The sequence below is a fragment of the Haliotis asinina genome, chromosome 3 (genome assembly GCF_037392515.1).
Source record: "Haliotis asinina isolate JCU_RB_2024 chromosome 3, JCU_Hal_asi_v2, whole genome shotgun sequence".
Classification (NCBI taxonomy): Eukaryota; Metazoa; Mollusca; class Gastropoda; order Lepetellida; family Haliotidae; genus Haliotis; species Haliotis asinina.
Genome location: NC_090282.1, coordinates 23080399 through 23104553, shown reverse-complemented (window position 1 = coordinate 23104553; position 24155 = coordinate 23080399). Strand labels below are relative to the sequence as shown.

General features: G+C 37.8%; 1 protein-coding gene across 5 annotated transcripts in view; it reads left to right on the top strand.

Moving 5' to 3' along the window:
* LOC137277684 (doublecortin domain-containing protein 2C-like) overlaps positions 1 to 24155 on the top strand; it is a 115109-nt gene that overhangs the window by 77224 nt on the left and 13730 nt on the right. For 3 of the 5 annotated variants that reach the window (XM_067809559.1, XM_067809557.1, XM_067809558.1), the window contains exons 2-9: positions 915 to 972; positions 10514 to 10590; positions 14591 to 14731; positions 15067 to 15219; positions 15619 to 15723; positions 17560 to 17681; positions 17868 to 17992; positions 20331 to 20411. In XM_067809559.1, the coding sequence (XP_067665660.1) occupies positions 915 to 972; positions 10514 to 10590; positions 14591 to 14731; positions 15067 to 15219; positions 15619 to 15723; positions 17560 to 17681; positions 17868 to 17992; positions 20331 to 20411 (862 nt within the window). Of the gene's footprint in view, positions 1 to 914; positions 973 to 10513; positions 10591 to 14590; positions 14732 to 15066; positions 15220 to 15618; positions 15724 to 17559; positions 17682 to 17867; positions 17993 to 19228; positions 19352 to 20330; positions 20412 to 24155 lie in introns of all 5 variants that reach the window. The other 2 variants (XM_067809555.1, XM_067809556.1) reach the window with 1 other exon arrangement.

Genomic DNA, 24155 nt, shown 5'->3' with positions numbered 1-24155 from the left:
ACTGAATCAACAAGCCTTCTGTGGCTGTCTTTCCGTGAAGGATGACAATAGGATGTGGTATAAATGGTGCATGAAATAGACTGGTGCCAGAGAGTGTTTGCCAGCAGGACTCCCGGCATTTTCAGTCATTACACTGATTGTAGTCGTACACATCTATTACTACCTGTGTAGATGATTCACAACTCACTTATCTGACTCATACTGGGGTGACCAACCTGTAGTTTCCGTGTCTAAACACTACATTGACAGCTATAATAGCAAGAAGCCGAAGCTTGAGATAAATGAATTTTTTTTAAACCAGTCACAATTTTGTTAGCTTGCTGAGAGATTTTGTTTGGTCATAAGCCAAGATTTCTCAAGCCAGATACACTAATTACGTGTTCAGTGGCCCCTAGGGCTACAGCAAATATGCTGTATGGCAAACTTGATATGTTTTACAAATATATACGAATATGATTGTTTATTCTTGAATTAGAATAGAAACATGTTATGTGATTGCTTAAGTTGAAACCTCAAAAGAAGCATTGTATGAAGAACAATGCCGCTTACTGACACTAGGGACAATGCTTGTTAGGGGCCAACTTCAAAATAACACAAGTGACACTACTTCATGGAATAGATATATTCCATTTTGCGTATCTTACTTTATTAAACATAATTGTAAATGTTTCATTCTAGTGACCATGATTAATGAATTGAATCCATCAACAGATACAGTTCAATTCACTGAATGAGTAAGTGAATCACAACAGGACTAGTGCTCAGGATTTCTGCCAAGTTTATTGGTACCACAAGATATTGGCCACAGCTTGACAGAAGTACTTGTTTGTGATTTATTTAAGTATGGAATACATGATCATGTGTATTGTTTAATGTGTATGACTGGTTTGTGATGTGATGTCCTCTTATTGCAGATACACAGAGATAGAAACAACACCTCGAACAAGGAAAGCACATGTCAATGGCTTCGAAGTGAGTATAAATTACAGTTATATACCTACAAATGTTTTCTCATAAGTATCCACTTGTGCCATGATCCTTGTGTCAGTTCGGAGGTCATATATTTACTAGGGCTCAACAATTTGGTTTGATTTATTGAAAATCCAATCTGACACTTTAGTTTCGATTTTCGGTCACCATTATCACTATTTTGATTCGATATTTGAATACCTATTTGAGTTATTTCCACACAGCTAGAACATAATTTTGACTCATTTTTGAGCTGTTTTGAGTTCTGATACAAGGCAAAATGTGATTGGTTGATGCAGTGTTAATTATGCTAAGAGAATTGTTATTAGTAGACATCACCTAGTTGACACTGGATTTTATGCTAAAAATGGTGACTCTGAGACTTAAATGAAATGTGATGTTTTTACTTATGAAGAATCGGATCAAATATGATCGAATTCAGTCAGATATTGAAAATTCAGCTTAATCAAGGTCTGAGTGAATCATTGCAGCCCTATTATTCACAAAGAATGATACATGGTGAAACTCTTATGTGTCAAACTTCAATGTGTCAAATGTTTGGTTGTCTCAAAAAAAAAGCTTGGTCCTTATTTGCTCATCATATTGTTTATGTTGACTCCTAGAACACTCAAACATTCCAATTAGCAATGTTTGACTCTATGTGCCATCATTCATAAGGTGTTCCACAGTCCTGTGACTGAAGGTTTGAATCCCATATTTACCCAAAGGGGTGATCTTTTGTTGCAAGGGGCAGTAACTGTCCTTTTAAAATGATATAAGTGACAGTCCAAATTCTCGCTTCCAGTCTGGTTCCTGACTCAATGTGCGCTGTGACAACTTGCTACATGTAAAGACATTGCCCTGGTCACCTTCTTTGCAAAAACAATCGTTTACGACGAAGAGCCATGAACTGACCCATGTTTTGCTTTCATGTTTAGTTTAGAAAAGCATCATTGGTCTATTTTCCAAGTGCAGTTCGAATTGACATGATATAGAAAATCCCTGACACACGGATTGGGAAAGGCAGGGGCCATGGGCCAGTTTACATATTAGAATGAAAAGTGGCCCATTTGAAATTTGAAGTTTGCTATTGATGCAAGGGCAGTGGCCCTTTCTAAATTCAGAAAATGGCTAATAATCCTGAAAATGGCCCATTGTCAAAGTTATCTTTCTCAGTCCCTACTGACAATTGAAGAAATTCTGTTTACAATGTAACAGTTAGTTACAATTAATTATATTTTGAGCAGCAGTTCCTCACTCATCTGAATCCATTTTGGTTATTAATTCCGACACTACTTTATATTTTTATGTATACTTATACAAGTGCCATACACCTATTATCTAAGCAATTAGTTGGTTGTATCAGAAACACCAGTAATCATAGTGTGCAATGAAATATTTACCCTGCATAAAATATGTCCATCAGTCAGTGTTGTGAGTCATTTTACACAGTTTAACACAACATAAAGGTCTTCTTATTTACAGTCATTTACAAGGATTTGTATCAATAAACAACATATAATTCTGACCTCCCAAGAGGATATGTATGACATAATTACCTCACATATGTGTTTCTTGTTTTGATAACATTATATTGACAAATATTCCCATGACAGACCATATATTATCTAACTTGAACTTTGCGTTCTGATTTTCATTCAAAAGTTCTCAAAGAAAATCTTAGATTATATCAGTTTGTTGGGAATTAACACAGAAAATGTGTTTAAAATCAAATATATGTTTTTGATTACCTAAATTCGGATTTAACCCCACAATTATTCTATGAAGATGTGTTTATGCATTTATTTATATTTTTTTTAGGAATTTAACTGATAATATGTACAATGGCTGAATAAAGTCATGCATGTGTAATGCAGTATTAAAGAACACATGCACCATCATACAAAAACTCGCATAGAATTACAACATTGTACAGTGTAGCTATAATGTAAAGTGGGAAAAGATAGTGACTTTATTGATATATTTGTGTTACTGTTTGAAAAATCAATCTATTGCACTGAAAACATAAAGAGCTAGATCTAATAAATAAAATATGAGCTTTTTCTTGACTATTATCATAATCTGGTTATTGTGGAGGCAAGCTGTATGTGAGGCACTGCAGTAAAATGTAAACCATTTGATGCTTACAACACTTAACAGTGCAATTTGTTATACTAGGGATTGAAATTTATTATCAGTATGAATACATTTATTTTTTAGTTATGTAGTGAAAGAATTAGAATTTTGAAAGTGCCATGGAATATGTACTCATCCTAGTGGTAGTATTGCTTCTTCTCTGTCTGAAATATTACATTTGATGAATGAATATTTTAATATTATTCCCTTTTATTAAAACTTAAGTTAAAACATTTTAATTTATACCCTAATTTCAGGATAATTAAAATGCAGTCATTGTAGAAATTTGCAATGGTTTTATGCATTATTTATATATACAGTGATTTTATATTTCATGCATTACAAACCGTTATAGACATAAGATACATAAGTAGATTTGAGTCATGCCCATGTTTATCGTATATTTCAACATTATGTGGCTACATGTAAGTATTGATTGACATAATTCATCTGTAATTGTTATTTCACAATTAAGTGACCATTGTCTCTCACTTCTTTTCTGTACCTGCTAAGTATTTGTGTCGTCAAAAATCTCAATCCGATCTTGTATGATCTGATGAAATTTACATAACAAGACTTTCTGTGTTTCACATTTCGCACACCGCATCAGCTCTCCAAGGCATCAAATTACATGAATACAGTTATATCGGCCGTAATACAAAAGCGATTTGAGTACATGTACAATGAAAATACACTGCAGTTTTATATGTGTGATATTGAAACGTCTACTGCCAGGCTGAAATTACCGAATGCTAAACGTCAACAAAATGTCAGCATATGACGAACTCATCAACGAATGCTAAGTGCTTGTAACATGCCCCACTCTAAAGCCCTGTACCACCCACTGGCTTCAAATGCCACCTATTGTCACTGGCCTCTACTTGTCATCCCTTGTCATCACATTGCTCCTGTACTTCCACAATTCCTCTCAACCACCTAAGAACTTATATACACATGTCCATACTCTGCTTTGCACATCCCTATTGGCTTCTGTATGCAGTCTATTGTTATGGCTTCCGCATGTTAATACTGTGCTGCCCAGTTAGGTCCTGTTGTTTATGTTGATTATTTACTCTATATATATATGTATATATACTCGCTTGACAACGATACAAGAACCTGTATCAAAACCTTGCACCACCCAAATAAAGAACTTGCTCATCCATAAAGTTTTGTTATTATCTGCTTCACCAATTTCTAAACATGCCTCTCAAAGAAGTCAACAAAACAACAGAACATGACCTGAAAACGATCAGCTGATTCCACTGGTTTGCTTCAAAATGTTATTTTGCACTTCATTCTTGCAGTATAAGCAGTCATGACTATCCCTGGTGTTTCACAGAATCATGGAATAAATATTTCCCCTATCGAGATGTTGCTGGAATATTGCTGAAGGTGGCCTAATACCCAACTCCCTCACTCATGATTACAAACACATTATAACGAGTAAAGCTCTTTTATCATTTTTAATGTACCCCACTTACAAGCAAGGTGCACTGCAATGTACACGGCTGCCAATGGCAACTCAGCCGGCACCAAATGGTAGTACTTCTTTTTCTTGATTAACATTGAATCACACATGATGCATGGGAATTACCAATGTTTTGCAAATGCAAATCAATGGAAGGGAGATAACTCTAAATCTGTGTCGTCTGCATAATCTAGTGATGGCTACGAAAAGATTTACCTCACAGTCCAAAAAATATGTTTTGACAAAACATTCAAATGTAGTCCCTGTCAATGATGGGGAATTACTGTGCACTGCAAACAGTTCAAAATTAATATTGAGGTGGTCGGGAAGATAATACGTTGTTCCTTTGGGGACCATGGACTTTGAAGTACCCTCATGCCGAGTGAACAACTTTTAATGTATGTATACTGTAATACACATGATTTAGAAGAGATCTTAGTAGGGAAGACAAGCTTTTATGAAGTACACATGTTGATTATCTATTTATATATGATGAATAAATTGATGTCATTCCTACCTCATGAGCATTGTCAAAGAGCTGAAGGTTTTGAATAATATTTATATATTAGATCCCCCATGGTTTAATATGGTTCAGTATACCTAATAACACATTCAGGAGCTCTGACAATTGCCTGTGTGGAAGTTGAAAAGTGACAGTATTGAAAGTCTACTATCATTCCATTGTTCTTCCAGCAGTGATACACGGACTCAAAGGCCCAAGCATGTCATTGGACTGACTATTTTTGTGTCACTTTAATGGCAGTCACTACCCTAAAGTATTCATGTTGTGTTAAGTGATGATGATATGAAATGTTATTGGGTAGGACTTGATTTTAGCATTTAGAACTTGCTCTGGTACAGTCTTCCTTGACTCAAGCCCTGTTAGTTGATCTTACTGGACCTGTAGACATGTTTAGCTGAAGTAAATATGAAGTTAGACAGCTGTAACATATTACTGGCCAAAGGTGCTGACATTTATTCCACCTTCTGTCGCCTCACAAATACCAAGATGGCTGTTCCTTGCTCACTCTCCTCATAGCGTTCCTCCTTTCCTGTAATGCTTCGATTTGTTTCACTATCAATATAAACGTCTTTGTTCCGATTGCTCAGTCACAGAATCATGGATTGAAAATCAATCAGGGTTATTGAATAGTCATGTAGCCATACTTCCCTGTGCAGGCTGTAGTTTGTCACACTTTGTGGGTAATTTCACTTTTTCTTAGAAGACTCCACAGCAGGTGGTGTCATTAATCATGGCATTTTTATCGATGTATTTGGCAAGATGAGTTCATAATGATACATCGTGATTTTGCTTTTTGTCTGTCACATATTATTATCAGAGGAAGGTACCGTTAGTATTCCTGGAAAGGTTTAGAGTTAACTGTTGGTTAGCCAGGGGCTAGTTATTGGACCATGTGAACTTGGGAGACACAACTTGCAGAAAGAAGCATCATTCCTTACTCATGGTTCATTAATCCTGCAACTTGTTAATCAGGGATGCATTACAACATGACTTATGTACTCTGGGGATTAGCAGAATCTCATTAAAAATAAAATCAGATCACCATGTCTACACAGCTTTTCATGTAGCAAAAGCAAACACTGCAGATCACAAATTAATCATTTTTTGTTCCTGGTTCTCTAACAGTTGCCTGCATCCAGCCGTAAAATGTTCTATGAAGAATAAATGTCAGAATTATGTAATATAATATATCAACTGCTGTCAACAATTCTTAGGCTCACTGGCATGTTAGAACTAACTTTTGAAGGAGTGCTGTAGATAGGAGGACAGTCAGATTACATATTTGGCCATTCCTTTTTAAAAAATATCTGTCCCATACTCTTTTGCTGAGTGTGCTTAGGTGATAAATGTCTGTGTTCGCTCATTGGCAGTGCCAAGTATTTCTGAGTTTTTGGATGTATGGATCTTCATTTGAAACTTGCATCAGCCAGAGGTTTGAAATGTGCAAATGTGCAGACACACTTCAGTCCAGGTATAGAGGTACTGGTTCTTGTCTATTTAGACCAGGAAGTCACATTTAAACAAAACTGCAACACTATTGAGTGAATTTGATAATGCGACTTAGGCAGAGTATCGGGTCATAATCGTGTGATTTTTTTACCTCTTTGTCCAATATGGCTGCCTTGACTCCTCATTGAGGAGTCAAGGTACTATTACAAAGTCGAAGTACATTAGCAATGTTGAAATTGTTTCACTGATAATTTAAGAAAAACAACTATGATTACATAAAGTTTTAATTCACGCTCACAATAAATTAATTTACGCTCACAATAAACAAAGTTACATCTTTACTCGTGGGCTGCTTCTAAGATTACTCAGGACATTGTTTTGTTATTTAATTCAAGCATAAAGATGTCTGGACTCAACAGTGATGCAAAACATCTTGATTCCTTTGGGATGTTTTTTCGCTTTTCTATTAGTTCCTGTTCCAATATGTGACAATATTCTATTGATATCTAGTGAACAAGAACCAGTGCCAACAATGGCAGTATGATTCTGTCTCCGGTAAGCAGTATGCAAAGAGGTACATTAATTCTCTGTGTGTCCTTGAGAGTATCATGTCAGTAGATTTATACGTGTGCTTCATGCAGAAAATCTATACGGACTCCTTTAATCAAGGCTAATGTTTCAATATGGCTTCTTCCACCTAGCAACCAAGACCCCCACAGGCTTCTGTTCTTTAATTAATCTGTTTGAAAACTGTAAGCAGTTAATATGTTGGTTTCCTAAGCTTTTAGCAAGCCGTGAAATTGTTTACATATACATATTTTTGTTTGTGAAAGCCCTGTATGGTTTTGATGATTTTCTTGATTTTATTTGTCTGAAACTGCACCACATGCAGTATTGTTTGTGTTTCAAAATATTGGATGTTTTCATTCTTGTTAGTTCAAACAACTGATAATTATGCCAGTTCTCTTGAATCAATATGTTGTTTTTGAACCTTCAGTTTTGCATATAGACGTGATAGACAGTATCTGAGAGCAGATGAAACTTAGATCACTTAAGAGGTTCATGTAATAATGTTAGTGATTTCAGATTTGATGGTGGATCAGCTGTATTTCAGCCATATAGCTGTGAAAACATTTGTATAGTAAGACCAGTTTTGTCAAGTCATGGGAAGCAATGTGGCAGGGAATATTACTGATCAAAGAAGTTAGAAAGTTGTGGCCTGTGCTATCCCAATATTGGACCACCACTTCTTTCATTTCAGCAATATTTGTCAGATTTTTCTTACGGACACTTTCATTCATAAGTCCCCAAACATTGTCTCTTGGGTTTAGATGAAGGCTATCCCTTGGCCAATCTAATCATGTCATATATTGGGTCCAAAACCAGGCCTGTGAATACTTTTAATGTTTTTTTAGGTCATTGTCCTGCTATAAGATCCAAAATTTTATATAGAACACGTGAGCAGATGGAAGTACATGTCTTTGAGAATATCTGTACAGCTCAATGTTCATATTCCCTTCAGGTACACAGAGGGGTGTTGCCCCTAACACAGACATGCCACCTCACTCGTTAAATTTCAGACTGTACTTTGGGTGCTGATACAAGGGTTTTTCAGTTTGTGTGGTCAAGAGTTACAGTGTATTAGGAAACAGCCACACAGAACTTTCACCTGAGAAAATCACATTGTCCCAGTAAAAATTTGTATGCTGTAAGTACCAGTTGAACCTTCGCTCCTTTTGTTTAGGTTTCATGATCAGTGATGAAATTCCTTGACTTTTCTACCAACCCACTGCATGCAGCTCAGTTCTAATTGACCCCTTACGGACAGCCACAGTTCCTCTTATCAGTCATATTCAGCCTTCAGTTTTCTAAACTCATTTGTTTGTTTTTAGAAACAAGAATACCAAGCCTCTTCCTGTTACTGACAGTCAGTTTTCTTGGCCTACCTGTGCCTCCCTGGTGCTCAGTGCCATTTCCATTTGCAATATTTTACAAAACACAATAAACAGTGGGCAAAGGGATGCCTATTCTACTTGATATCACTTTAACAGATCTGATGTCCTTGTTATATATACTCTAAAATCAACTTCTTCTTCCCTAAATTATCCATACTGAGGATCACTGAAAATAACACCTTCTGGCAAGTAAACAAAGGGGAATAACTCTTCACAAACTAATGAAATATGATTAACAGAGTTGTCTCTCTTGAATGAAACCAACAACTTGATAACAGGTCAAGATTGTTTAGACTAGAAATGCAGTTAAACAGATTCCTAACATTCTCAATAATTTCTGGTCATACTATGTACATGTACGAATTTGGGGTATTGATAAACCAAATGACATGTGCAGAAATCTTCGTATTTTCCAAAACAGACAATGGACTGAAATATGCTGTCATGATAACCAATAAACTCTTCATGCTAATTTATAAAACTACCCTTGATTATCCAGCTACTTTGACAGGTTTTGCTGGGCATGAAAGGAACATTTTCCATGAAAATGTTATTAGTTGATTTCTCAAAATTACTGTGAATACACAGTGCCATATTGTGGTAAAATGTAACTTTTGTTAAATTTGGGATTACACTTTCTTAGTAAAGTACAGATTCTTTTACTCTTTTGGGGTTGAATAATCATCCTGGATTCAAACACACACACACACAGTCCCGAAACTAATCGCAAGCACACAAAGTCAGCTACCTAGCCCGCTCACCACCATGGTTTTGGCCAGTTGAGGCCCAACTCAACAAAAGTTTTAAAATCTGTACTTTTCAAAAGAAGTGTAGTCCCAAATTAATGTATGTCTCAAACATACTGGTCACCAATATTTTGAATAATAATGATTATGTGTTTTGCAGATGTCAGTCAGACACTGTATCAGTTAATACTGATTTGCATTTGTTTGTTCAAATGAGGTATTTGTTATTATCATGCAATGATTTGTACAGTATTATACAGTGATAAGTTATAATTTAATGGTCAGCAGATAGTGCAGTAGAAGGGGTTTCAGTGATTAGGACTAGGAGAGGCTTCAGTGATTATTAGAAGTTTCAGAAATTAGTAGAAGATACAGAGATCACTGCTGCTGTTACAGGTCATTGGCTCCCTCCCTCTGCAAGCAGTCTGCATTCTGCTGTTTATTTTGTTACAGTTACATAGGCAGATTCTTTCATACAAATGCATGTTCGGTGATTTACATTGTGATTAGGTTGTCTGATAGAACATCCACTTGCAAAGTTTGAGATCAATTGGATCACTGGATGAAGAAATATTTTAAAAAATTCTGGGTCCACATGCATTTCATGCAAAACTATAGTAGAAGTTTCAGAAATTAGCAGAAGATTCAGAGATCAGGAGAGGATTCAGTGATTAGCATATGTTCAGTGATTAGTAGACGTTTCAGAAATTCGTAGAAGATTCAGAGATCAGGAGAGGATTCAGTGATTAGTAGAAGATTCAGAGATTAAGAGAAGATACAGAGTTTAGTAGAAGATTCAGAGATACATAGAGGATTCAGTAGGAGAGAACTCAGAGATTAGGAGAGTCTTCAATGATTAGTAGAAGATTCAGTGACAATTAGAGGTTTCATTGATTAGTAAAGAAGTAGTTAGTTTTCAATGTCCATTGTAAGGCCCTGCGCCCCGTTCTTCAAAACAATCATAGCGATACGACTGTCTTAAGTCTATGTTAAAGTATTTGAGTTATGATCATCCTGGCACTGTGATTGCTTAGAGGAACAAGGCCATGAGAAGCTGAGTTCATGCTGCACAACCAGTCAATATCTACTTGGGGAAACGTGCGAGTGGCATCAATCACTTGACACAGTTTGCCAAATGTACATCTGAACACCAGCAATGTCCATGGGATTATAGTGAAAATTTTCCTCTTGTACCAATTTTTAATGTGTAGCTGAGTCTTTGCATATTCCTGTTATTGATTTAAACATTTGTTTTTGATTACAGATTCCAAAGAAAAACAACAAGTTTCGTGATGTACAAGGGAAAATCCCCAAAAACCCCATGCCAGCTGTCAATATCAGGTAAGTGCAGATACTGAAGACTAAACTACATTTAAATATCTTCTATCTACTCCATATAAACATACTGGATCTGCTTCATACAAACATCTAGGTACACAAACTGCTAATCTCTGAAATGTCGCAGAGACTTTGTTCAGTTGTATATTTTAATCAGCTTACTGTGTGAATGGCAACAGTCCAGGATACCGCTTACCTGTTACCATATCTGAAACAAATACAATATGTGCAACTTGTCTGTCAATATCAAATTTTTTAAAGCACTAGATTGTGTGAATAACTCCAAGGGTGGATAGGTTCTTGAGTATACATACATGGTAAGTAGAAATTTTGTGAATCCAGTCATAATGCTACATGTTAGGGTTGGAACGGGTCCATATTTTCTACGTGGTTACCCTTCCGAAATTTCCCTACCTGGATACCTGTTATGTTAATTCCTGACATCAAATTTGTAAGAAATGGCAATATATTTTTCGGCTTGGAGCTAAAATTGTGAGTGTTGTCAATATTTTACCCATGTATTATATTAAAAATGGGTGACAGAAAATTATGTCAAAATCTTCAAAGACAATACAACCTTTCAATCATGAAAGAATAACTAATTACATTGTTTCATCTCTTGGTCATATGATCATGATGGGTCCAGTTATTGAGACGGGTACCCTTGTCCAACAACATTACCCACTCATCCCAGGTAACTGGGTAACCCATCCCAGCCCTACAAGATGTATGTCCAATTCAGTAGATATGATAAAATTTATGATATGTACATATTTACAAAGTGATCACTACCCGTCTGTGGCTGTGTGTTGCAGACATCTACAGTGTTACCTGAGGCTGCCAGGTCAAGTGTATCAAACATGTGCATAAACAAAACGCAACATTAATGTCGGTGTATCCATACAAAACAATGAAGCAATATGGCAACAAACAAACCCAATCCAGGCAAGGAACATGGTCAACCATGCATTTCCATGTATGCTATTCCTTCTGTCACATTCAGTCATTTTCACACATAAGTCATTTGTTCTGTTTTTGTCAAGTGCTGAAGAAAGATTTTATACCTCCATCTACGCAAATAATATTGATTAACAAACCCTTAGGTAATAAATAATTGATGGCTTTAGCATTCACATTAGTCAAATAGATGCAAAATGTGAAGACGGAGCAGATGGTATACATACATTTAGTCCCAGAAATATAGTTCTTATATTTAGCAAATATACATATGGAAATTAATTAAGCAACACCAAATTCAAAGACACATAAAAACTTAACAAAGTTTAACGAAGTAATTTTGATGATTGATTATTCAATTTTGATGTATTGACATACAGCATGAGCTTTTCATGGGTTGATATGACGCGCGTGAAGCTTGCACAGCGCACGTGCATTGCTTTAACCTCAACTTTCGAAAAATGCACTTTTTCCCTGGGGTGTTTACAAGCGCAGGTTGTCGATTGCATTCGGTTTTTCATTCATTTCAATGTCATGGCACGTAGGAAATTATCAGAGGCCACTCGTTGGCAAATAATCGGCATGAGGAATGCTGGTATGTCTCTAAGACAAATCGGGACTCAAATCGGACGACATCATTCCATAATTTCAAAACTTTTGAAAAAATACCGGGCCACTAATGAAGTTAAAGACCTGCCTAGACCAGGAAGACCCAGGAAGACCACAGTCCGGGAGGACAGAGCTTTACTGAGACTTGTACGGCGCAGGTCCTTCGACTCGAGCTCTCGGTTGAGACAGGAGTGGCTTCCAGGGAGACCCATCTCGAACAGGACTGTTCGGAATCGTCTGAAAGCTGCAGGATACCGGGCAAGGAGGCCAATCAAGCGACCCAGACTGTCTCCAGCCCATAAGGCAGCCCGACTGGCCTGGTGTAATGACCGTTTGCACTGGAACATTGCCTCTTGGAGGAAGGTCCATTTCTCAGATGAGAGCCGGTTCTTGCTGCACATGGTGGACGGTCGTACTCGGGTCTGGAGGCAGAGGAACACAGCAATGGCTCCACGGAACATCCAGGAGACTGTGGCCTTTGGGGGAGGTTCCGTTATGGTATGGGGGTGCATTTCCATGAACTGCAAGTTGGATATCATTACCATCCGTGGCAACCTTAACGGTGTTCGTTACCAACAGGAGGTTCTTGACAGGGCTGTGGTACCTCATTTTGAGAACCATCCTCTGGCAACGAGACCCATATTTATGGACGACAATGCTAGACCTCACAGGGCGCATGCTGTAAATGATTTTTTGCGGCAAAATGCAATTGACAGAATTCCATGGCCTGCCATGAGCCCTGACCTCAACCCCATTGAACATTTGTGGGACTTTATTGGCCGTCGTGTGAGGCAGAGAGACCCACCAGTCCATAATCTCAACTCCTGCATGAGGAGTGGAACAGGATCCCCCAGAATCAGATCCGGAGACTCATCCAAGGAATGAGGAGGCGTCTGGAATCGGTGGTGCGTGCGCAGGGAGGACACACTAGATATTGATGAAAGTCGGTGTGCAGACTCTCAGATGACTGTTCTTTCTTTCCATGTGACATTTGTGTTAATACACCTGACAACAACGTCTGTGGATGAATAGTAAATTGTGTCCATTTTTTCATGAATTTAAGACAGTTTTAAGAATTTGGATTTCGTTGCAATAAAGCAAAGTCTTGATACTTTTTCCCTTTAAGTTGTTTGTCAGAGATCGTCTGTTGAATAAAAAAGTGTCAAACTATATCAACCCGGCATATTTTGATTGTCAGAACACTTCAAAGTTGCTCCAATAGAAAAAATTGGGGTGTTGCTTGATTAATTTCCAGGTGTATAGATATCTACACAAACAATTGATAGATAAGATCCAGAAAACTATTTTGAAAGCTGAACAATCTAGACTTGCTTAGTCACTCTAGACTTGAATCATAATATACCCTTAATCTACGATGACTTTAGTAAATACTGGATTGTGATTAGTTAATTAAAGTCATTCAGATGTATATAATCACGTTATATACCTCTGATTTTCCAACACTTTACATATTTGTTTAAAATCTGAATAGCATGGTTATGGTAGAATGGAGATAAACGTATTGTCATGTGTAAAAATTTGATTTAAAACCGAATGCGTAGCGTGGGGTTTTAAATACAAAATTTAGAGCTATTTTAAATTTTGTTGTATACCTCTGATTTTCCAACAGAGTATGTTTATCTCCTAATTATTATCAAGTTCTGGTAAAGAAACAAAACAGATATTTCCAGGCAACTTTGTCATGAGCTGAACCTTCCTTGCAACCTTTCAGTTTATTTAGGATGCTATGAAATTTATGGCAATGATTGGATTCTTTGACCTTCCTTCTAAAGAAAGAAGTGTTATTTATTTTAGCTATAGCTTGCCCTTTCTGAAATTCCTTCACTCTTTTTTTAATCGTTGCATATTACAGGATGAAGTTTCAATAGTTCAATAACGATATGCTGAAGCACAATGCAATGAAAACACAAAACAATCTTTAACTCCTGATCAGAAAAGGTGTTGGTTTGAACAAGTTCATTTCCACACAAACTGAATAGGCTTCCACCAACATTGATGTCAAACAAGACCTTTTCTGACCTTTTCATTGTATTTCATTATAAATATCACACATCAGCATTACATTAACTCAAACATGACTAATTCTTAATCCTGTGAAGGTCCCAGGGTAGAATAGGCCTTCAGAAACCCTTGCTTACCGTAAAAGGTGACTGTGCCTGTCGTAAGAGGCGACTAACGGGATCGGGCTAAAGGGATTGATGCTCGTGCAGTTGATCACTGGATTGTCTGGTCCAGACTTGATTATTGACAGACTGCTGCCATATTGCTGGAATATTGCTGATTGCGGCGTAAAACAAAACTCACTAATTCTCAATATACCTGCCAGATTGCAACATGTTTTGCTGTACGTGCTCGCAGTTTTGGAAAGGACATTATATTCTGACATTTCATTATTAAAGCATCTTTCCTTTTACAGAGTATGGCCAAACAAGCATGTTTTGAACAGGCCCCGAGTTGTCACACTTGGACACAAAGAATTAGGGGACATGAATAAGGTCATTGACTGTGTCAATAATGTGAAGTCCATCAAGGACGACCTAGGTGGATGTGCAGTAAGGTATGTCACATCCCATGAAAGCTTCTTCACAAGAGTGTATGAAAGCTATTTTTTGTCTTTCAAGACAAGATATGATCCAGTTTAAAAGATTTGAATATTATACCAGAATGTGCCGACACAGACCATGTAAATACCCAAGCCAGAGGAAAAACTGTGATATTTTGTATTGCGTGTCTCAGTAACAATATTTACTCTTCTTCATCATCACCATGGAAATCAGGTGAGAATTGGACTACCCTACTTCCTATTGTGAGTGTCAGCTGAGTCAGATCAGTAATGTGGCTCTTCAGACAGGTCTTGATGATATAGTTGAACCATGACAACTCCTTTTCTAGGCTGTTCACGAGAGGCGGGACACATATCAACGACCCCAGTCTGCTGCGGCAACACGAGTGTTACGTGGCAGTGAGGGAACATGAACGGTTTTGCGGGGGTCAGTACACCGAGACAACAGCACGCAACTTTAGGACTTCACCCAAAGTTGAGAAGTAAGTGGAGGATATCACAAGATGCCAGACTTATGGAGATTCAGAGATAGAAGTGGTTGCTAGCAGCCTGTGCTGGTTTTAAGAGTATTGGTACTGGTGTCAAATGGTCAGATGTGGGATTGGTTGACAGCTGAACGTACCCTAACAGACTGTATCATTGCACACAGTATCTATCACTGGATTTTCTGGTCTAGACATGATTATTTACAGACTGCAGTCATAAGTTAAACAAAAATCGCATGCACACTCCTGACTTATCAGTGTTTTGCATTATTACCCAACATGCTATTTGTTCTGCTTAGAAATGTTTCAGCCTCTAGTATTCCTACATTTACGTTATGCTGTTCGGCAATGGACACTGGTTTGTCGATGTGATTTAAACGCGAGTTTACCCCACAGATTGCCTCCCTTGAAAGTCAGCCGCGGCTCAAAGAACGGCAAGCAGTGGTCACCTGACCACTCACACTCCTCCTACCCACCATCGGAGAACAGCTACAGTCATCGGTAATATCATCTCATCTCTGCCACTGTCATGAATGCTTTAGTTTACATGGAGTGGAGCTGAGTAATATTATACAAGGGGATGTCAATAAGTTTTGAGCCTTGCATAGAAAAACACAAAATATTGGTATGAACCACATTTCTATTTTTCAACATAGTCCCCTTGTGAGTCAAGACACTTGTTCCATCTTTTCTACCAGGCGCTGATGCTATCACTGTAGAAGGCGTCATTTTGGTACTCAAACCAAGCCTCAGTAGCAGCAATAAGCTCATTATCATCCTGAAATCTACGACCACGCAAGTGTTTCTTGAGATTTGGGAACAGATAATAATCACTTGGTGCCAGGTCTGGAGAGTAGGGGGCATGCGGCAAGATTTTGAACCCGCATTCCTGGACAGCAGCGGCTGCAACGTGAGAGGTGTATACTGGAGCATTGTCTTGATGTAGAAGAATACCACGTCTGATCTTGCTCCGGCTCTTCTCCTTGATTGACTGTCGCGCTTGCCTCAACAAGTTAGCGTAATATTCCCCATTCATCGTTCTTCCTTTTGGTAAGTGATCTATGTGGATGACCCCTTTGCTATCCCAGAAGACTGTCGCCATTACCTTCTGCACTGATCTGGAGGCTTTGAACTTTTTGGGAGAAGTGACATGTTTCCATTCCATGGATTCTTGTTTGCTCTCAGGATCATAGTGGTGGATCCAGGTTTCATCACAGGTTACTAGCCTAAAGTGAAAATCTTCTGGATTCTTGTTGTATCTGGTTAGCATGGAGTTGCTTATGGTGACCCTTGTTAGCTTCATTTCATCTGTAAGCATTCTTGGCACCCATCTTGCGCACACCTTAGACATGACGAGATGTTCATGAAGAATTGTCTCAATGGATCCGTATGAAATGCCTGTGGTCTCCACTAACTCGTGGAGTGTGATTCGACGATTTTCCAGCACAAGTCTATGCACTCTTTCAGTGTTTTCCTGACTAGTGCTTGTTATTGGGCGACCTGGATGGGGGTGATCTTCAAGACTCTCTCTACCATGCTTATATTCATTGACCCTTCGTTTGATGGTAGCAGATGAAGGGGAAGACTTCCCATGAACTGCTGAAAGCCTTTCTTCAATGTTCTTCGCCGAGTTTCCTTCAAGAACTAAAAACTTAATTACTGCTCTATACTCAATTTTATTCATTTTCACTGCTGTGAAACTTCTGAGAGTAGGATACCAAAACTTATATATCACATCAGCTACACCCCAAGGTTCAATGTCGTACCATAGGCTGTGACACCTGGGTATGAAAAATGCTCAAGGCTCCGAACTTATTGACATCCCCTCGTAGATCAAAGAGATTGATATAGATAAATTTCAGAGAAGTGACTGATTGCAGAATAGAACAATGTAGAAAAGCCAATATAAATTCAAAATAATGTATCACAAGTTAGTAACATTATGCAATGATTACTAGCAAAAACAGTGTCCTAAACACAATTTTTGTAGGAGCCCATGAGTAAGGACTAAACTTTGTGTGTTGTGTTTGTATTTTAAACAGTATTTGATCATAAATTTCATGTCAATGATCAGTATTAATTCTGATCATCAGTGATATTTCAAAGTATTGATGTTTATGTATGATAAAATACTATGACATCAATAGTCAATGCTCATTCTTCCAGTCAGTGATACTTCCATGCAATGATATATTTAGCCAGTCCTAACAAGGGGTAGTTAAGTTTTATGATTTTGGGACCAAGCATGCGTAGCACTGAAATATGGCATAGCAAACTTAGCTGACTACCTCACACTCATATGTCCCTATACAGCTGATAAACATTGGGGTGTTTTAGATACAAAAAGCATCAAAACAATCGTCAGAATCGGGAGGAGGACAATGGGTTCCCTCGGAAACCAGTCACACACAAACGTCCGGCAGAAAAGAAGAAAGTACAGGAAGTGGATTATGATAAAGGTAGGAGTTACCTTCCCTTTGTCTGGTATTATAGTTTGTGTCCTTTTCCAGATGTTAACTGCCACAAGAGCTACATCTTCAAATAAATTAAGAACTCTTATTCTCTTTTTTAATTGTTCTATACTTTGACAAAGTTATTGCTTTATTTGAATAATACTGTATTGATTCTATGACTGTCATTCCCAGATGATGGTGGTGTATTCAAAGCAAAACAAACTAACCGCCAAACTTACGGAGCACGTGAGGTTCGAGATACCCGGGATACACGGGTTGACCTACCTATAGATCAAATCCCTGCAGAAGAGGTCAAGGTCAGTATTGAAACTCATCATATGAGCAGTGCAGTTTGACATTAAGTTATTTTGCTAGAAGGGAACTGCTAAATCATCCTCAGCATAGTTAGATGTGACTTCCAGTTCTAATTTCAGATTACTACTTACAAAGTTCAAAGGATGTGCCAAAGTCACTATATGATATATACAGGAATATTTTGTCACTTTTCCATAGCAAGATGTATAAAAACATGTGATGTGACTGACCATTGTTGTCATATCACAATACAAAAAAAACCTGATGCTGTGTGTCACATCTTCCTTGTATAGCACACGTAACAAAGTGTTTTGAATTTTTTGTTTTGTTGTGTCCTTATTTAAAGAGATAATGAGAGTTGCTGCGGAGGATAGTTTAGTAGTGTTTACTAGATGTTATAGCTTGCTGTCATCTACATGCACAAATATCATTCTGCACAACATTCTTGATCATTTTGACAGTTTAGTTGTCTTCATGCAATTCTGAATGATAAGTTTCCTGTTGCACATGTTCCTGTAAAACTTTCCACATGTGTAAAGTAGTGTGAGCTATGATCTATTCTCTTCATCAAGTTATAGATGTGTCACACTAATGGTGGTAGAGAATTCAGTATTTTTATATCTTTATGAAGCCATCCAAGCAAGGTCTACAAATTGATGTGCTGTCTATACTCGGTGACTCAGTAAAGGGGAAATGCAGATTGATGTTATATTTTATGTAGCATTGTGATGAAATTATCTTTCAAATGTGAACTGTTTTATCTTATGATGAGATAGCTCTTCTTTTCATTGTTTTGTGCATAAGGGATCCAGTTTTCTAAGGCACACCTACTTTCAAGACTTCGCGGTAAGAGGAGTGATTTTGATCAGTGTTTTATTTTATGGTTGTGCACGAGAACATTTCTAATGAAAAGAGATGGTTATCTAACTTCTGGAAAGAAATTGATATGACTGATAGTTCCAGGGTATATTTCAAAATGGAGTGGAGACACGATTCAGTAGAAAGTCTGTGATGTTCTTTACAGTACTTTGACTAAGGTATAGTTCATTAACCCATCCACCATACTAAGACTTAAGACATGTTGCTTCAATTCCACACTGTTGCTTGAGTCTTCGTTTGACTGAGTGACTGATGCACACTGCAGCCACCTTACTGGGTCACCTGTCCAGTGCTTTCATGCTCTGTAGTATTTGCTTTGCTCATATCTTGCTGCTTCTCTTCCAAACTGTATCTCTCAGGATGAGGAGACCAGCTCGCGTCCCCCAGGAGATGACCACACCGCCCCTGTCCCTAGCGGGGTGGAGCTTACAAAACTTCCATCAGATCAAAACGCAGAAGATGCAGAGGATGGAGATGAAGAGGTTCAGATCCACAAACTATCTGCATGTCATACATGACCAGGGCTCTTATTCTCAAAACGATCGTAGCCAATTTTCGAAGAATGGGCTTAAGAAGTTTGTAGGGCTACGAACGTTTCGAGAATAGCTAGCCATGTTCATATCTAATCTTCATGTTTTGTTTGTTTATACATGAATTAAAGCATGACCTTATCAAGGGGGGAACTTCAGTTAAACACAAACTGAGACTAGAACTGATCAGTTAAAATGTTTCTGCGTTTTGTCATTGTGCTCGTGTTGTGATGGTTCCAAGACTGGTGCACCATCTAACTATGAATGTAATGACAGTTTAGTTAAAGGGCAAGTTCATGCAGGTGCAGGAATAATTTTCTTGTTTAAATGACCTGTCAGACAAATGAAGAATGAAGTAATTCTTTAGAGGTCAGCATTAAAAGTGGATAGATTCGAAGTTACTGAAGTAAGTTACAATGTCAGTTTGGAAATTCAACAAAAACTTGATCCTTGCTCAAAGAACAGTAATGCATAAATGTTGGGTTGGACTATACTTAATGATCTAGGGTAATCATAAGGTATTAAGGTAATCATAAGTCACTAAGGTCACCTTAGTACAATGTTAAAGAATGGGAGTTGGGTTAACCTGTTAAAGGTAGCTTTGTGAAAGGAGCCTGTGGACAATTGTTCAGACAAATGAGCCTGTTATTTTCTGTTTTGTTTTGAAAATGTGTTAGACTTACCCTTTTGACTTCATATTGCCTATTTGGTACAACAGTTTTTAGAGGATATTTTTTTCTTATTTGGAAGAAATGTTTTGAAAGTAAGATTAGAGGTAACAAGTGTCTGTATACCTAGATGACTGACATGATCAATGCCCTTTCCTCTGAATGCTGCATGTGATCTCAGTGTAGTCATGTTCGAGGCATGGTGGTAAATGTTGTTTAGTGTCTGTGTTGATCTGTCTCTGAGTTATCCATGACCTTTTCAGGAGGAGCGTGTCAGAGGGAAGCCAAACAGTTACAGCAACTATAACAATAACAATCAGACCCCTCCCAAACACACCAGCAAGGTAAGTTCCTCATGTACAGTATTGTTTTCACTGTCAGTGTCCTGACGTAGGTTCCAGCTGAAACACAGTTGTCTTGCATTGTGCAGCCAAGTTTTAGACAGATTTTAGGATTCTTGAAATTTAATTTGCTACTGTTTTCATTTGAAAGTGTGACTGTCAAAAACTTTTTCTATTAATTCTGTTTACATTATGCATCTCATACAAGATTACATGTAGTTGGCAGAGCGTGATGCAAAGTGCATGTATAAGTCAGAAAGTGAACTACCTGTGGGTATATACATGAAACAGTGTCCAATATTAGGGGTATTATGAGGCCTTAATACTCAGTCACTGTATACATTTGGAGTATGCCAGGGAAGAGTGAATTCATGGGTTTTTTTCCGCCATTATTTAGTTTCTCATTTTGTTGTTACAATTAACTGATCCATCCATAATATTGTGAGACATTTTAAACTCAAATTGGTTGTTTGATAATTGTCTTCAACACATATGCATTTTATACTTCTTTAGTCACTAATCACAGTCACAAGTTTTGATATTTAAAACTTTTCATTTATATATATATATATTTTTTATGTATATTGTATTGTTTATTTGCTGATGTTATTTCAGTTTGGGTGATCATTCCTGTATTTGTGCTGTGCATGCATTCCACGTTTACAGCAACAATCAGTGTCTTGTCACGAACTGCAGTTTTGAGCTGACATTTCCCTCATGGCTGTCTCACCACTGACAATAACATCTTTGTTCCTGTACTTCTTCTAGAATTTAACAATACAGCAATAGCAGAATACACCTAATATGTAGTGTCAAGACTAACGCTCTCTATTAGATTTCTTCTCTGTTCCTTAAACTGGTGACTAACAATAATTCATCTCGTTTTCGTGGTGGAAGGGAGATAACTCAGTGGTGGTTTGGGGATCTGGATTCATCATGTGTGCCAGAACAAACTGAATCAGTTTAGAATACGGTTAGATAAAAATTCTGAAAGAGAATGAAAGTGTAAAAATGAAATCTTTTGGGGAAACGAAATATTATATTCAGCAGTGCCTTTTTTGCTTCAGGAACTTTGATCAGCGTATAATAATAATTTGATTCAGTTTGTTAAAAGATGTATTTTGAAGTGCAATAACACAGAGTATAGTGTTTCCATCTCTTTCCCATCACACTGGCAAGTAGCAGTAGGAGAAGATAGCTAAATAGTCCACTCTAGAATGACACAGACAGTCAAGATTGTGCATTTCATTTGTGCAGAGCTTGTGGGCAGAACATGTCCTTGTGTTATGTTCTGGTGGTGTGCAGTTTACACTAATTTCTTTGATTGCACTTCACCTTGTCTTGTCTTTCATATTAATCCCAGGAAAATTATGCAGTCATGAAACTGGTAGATAGCAGAGGTTCATCTAAATGAGCCATCTTTGAAATGTGGGACTTTGGCCATGACTCCAATGGTCGATAGACCTGCAGAATTTGTTTGATGGCTTAGCAGATTCCATCACTTGTGTTTACCATTTTCTCAATGCATTCATAGCTTAAATCGGCTAGTGCATCTCAAAGTTGTGTACAGATCAGCTGTATAAGTTCATTAGATTAAAGAAGCATGTTGCTAGCCTGGTGAGTGTTTGCTAGTACAACTGAGCACCTGGATGCTAATACCAACAATATTTGGAACCCATTCCTGGGTTCCCCATCTTGAATTTTTCAAGGTGGTATAAAAATCTACTCAGTTGATGACATAAATGCAAAGGTATGGCTGCTTCTAATATCTTGAGGTATATCAAGTGCTCACCCTTTGACTCCCCTTGTCACGTCAGGATTTGCTGCTAATGGGTTTGAGTCCAAGATTCACCCTCATAGTCCTGTGTCAGTGAGCTATTCACTTGTCGGTTTTGTACAACCACTGTCACTTTAAGCTTTTCTCCCACCTCATGTCATGATACACTGAAATACTGTCCCAGTAACAGATGTTTCCTTGTGTCTTAAATTTGTTGGAAGTACGGTTGAAAAGCACAGCGGCATAGCTTAAAGTCATTGAACAGATACATCGGCACCCATTGAGCCAACCTTACCGGCGACGATGTCTACAGTCACTACATTCTATGAATTGTTACATGTTTGTTTGTTTGTTTTGATGACAAATATGCAACATTCAAGGACGGACTAGTATCATATTGTTCTAACTATTCCAGTTACATTTCAGGACGAGTAACCAGATGATCCCTATGTTAATGTATGTTATTTCCTCTACATAGCAGTTGTCAGCTTCTTCATAACCTAGCTGTTTATTCTAAGTCATGTAGGTTTTCATATCAGGCTGTTCACACCCTTGGTAATAATCGTTGCTCAGTGGTTTCAAAACTGATTTCTAGCAAGACTCCAAGTTGTCAAATTTGAAAATGTATGCTGTAGTATAAATATTTCCAGTCAGTCAAGATTTCGTTAAGGTTACTATAACCTGTGAACCATACTAAGCTGTTCCCCTAATATCTTGTAGTGCCCTTGAACCAAGACTAATATGTCTTCCCCTAATATCTTGTAGTGCCCTTGAACCAAAACTAATGTCTTCCCGTAATATGCTGTAGTGTCTTTGAACTGAGAATAATGTCTTCCCCGATATGTTGTAGTTTCCTTGAACCAAGAATAGTATCTTCCCCAATATGTTATAGTGTCCTTGAGCCAAGATTGATGTCTTCCCCTAATATATTGTAGTGTCCTTGACTGAAGACTAATGTCTTCCCCTAATATGTTGTAATTTCCTTGAACCAAGACTAATATGTCTTCCCGTAATGTGTTGTAGTGTCCTTGAACCAAGAATATCGTCCTCCCCAATATGTTGTTGTGTCCTTGAATCAAGACTAATGTGTTCTCCTAATATGCTGTAGAGTCCTTGAACCAAGAACAGTTTCTTTTCCTACTATGTTGAAGTTTCCTTGAGTGTCTTCCCCTAATATGTTGTAATGTCCATGAACCAAGACTAATGTCTTCCCCTTATATGTTGTGGTATCCTTGAACCAAGAATAGTGTCTTCCCTAATCTGTTTTAGTTTCCTTGGGCCATTAAAGCCTAATGTCATCCCCTAAAGTGCTGGGGTGTCTTTGACCCAAGACTTATGTCTTCCCCTGATATGTTGTAGTTTCCTTGAACCAAGACTAATGTCTTCCCCTAATATGTTGTAGTGCATCTCCGCCATATAACTTGAATATTGCTGAGTGCTTTGGAAAACTAACTGCGCTTGTAGTGCATCTGAACCAAGACAAAGCTGTTCCCTGGTGTCCAGTGGTGCCTTTGAGCCAAGGCTTAGCTGTTGCCCCTGTCTGTTGCAGTTCCTCTAAACCAAACTAACTCAGCTCAACTCAGCTATTTTTTTTAATATGTTATAGCATCCAAAACCCTCAGCTGTTCTAATTTCCTCTGAGCCAAGACTAAGCTGTTCCCCAAATATCCAGGGCCTTGATTTTGAAGCTAAAATAGTTGTACTGTAGTTTCCTGTTAACCAAGACTTAGCTGTTCCTCAATATACTGTAGTTCCCGCTGAACCAAGACTTAGCTGTTCCTCAATATACTGTAGTTTCCTCTGAACCAAGACTTAGCTGTTCATCAATATACTGTAGTGTCCTCTGAACCAAGACTTAGCTGTTTCCAATATACTGTAGTTTCCTCTGAAGTAAGGCTAAGCTGTTCCCCAGTATACTGTAGTTCCCCAATATACTGTAGTTTCCTCTGAACCAAGACTATGCTGTTCCC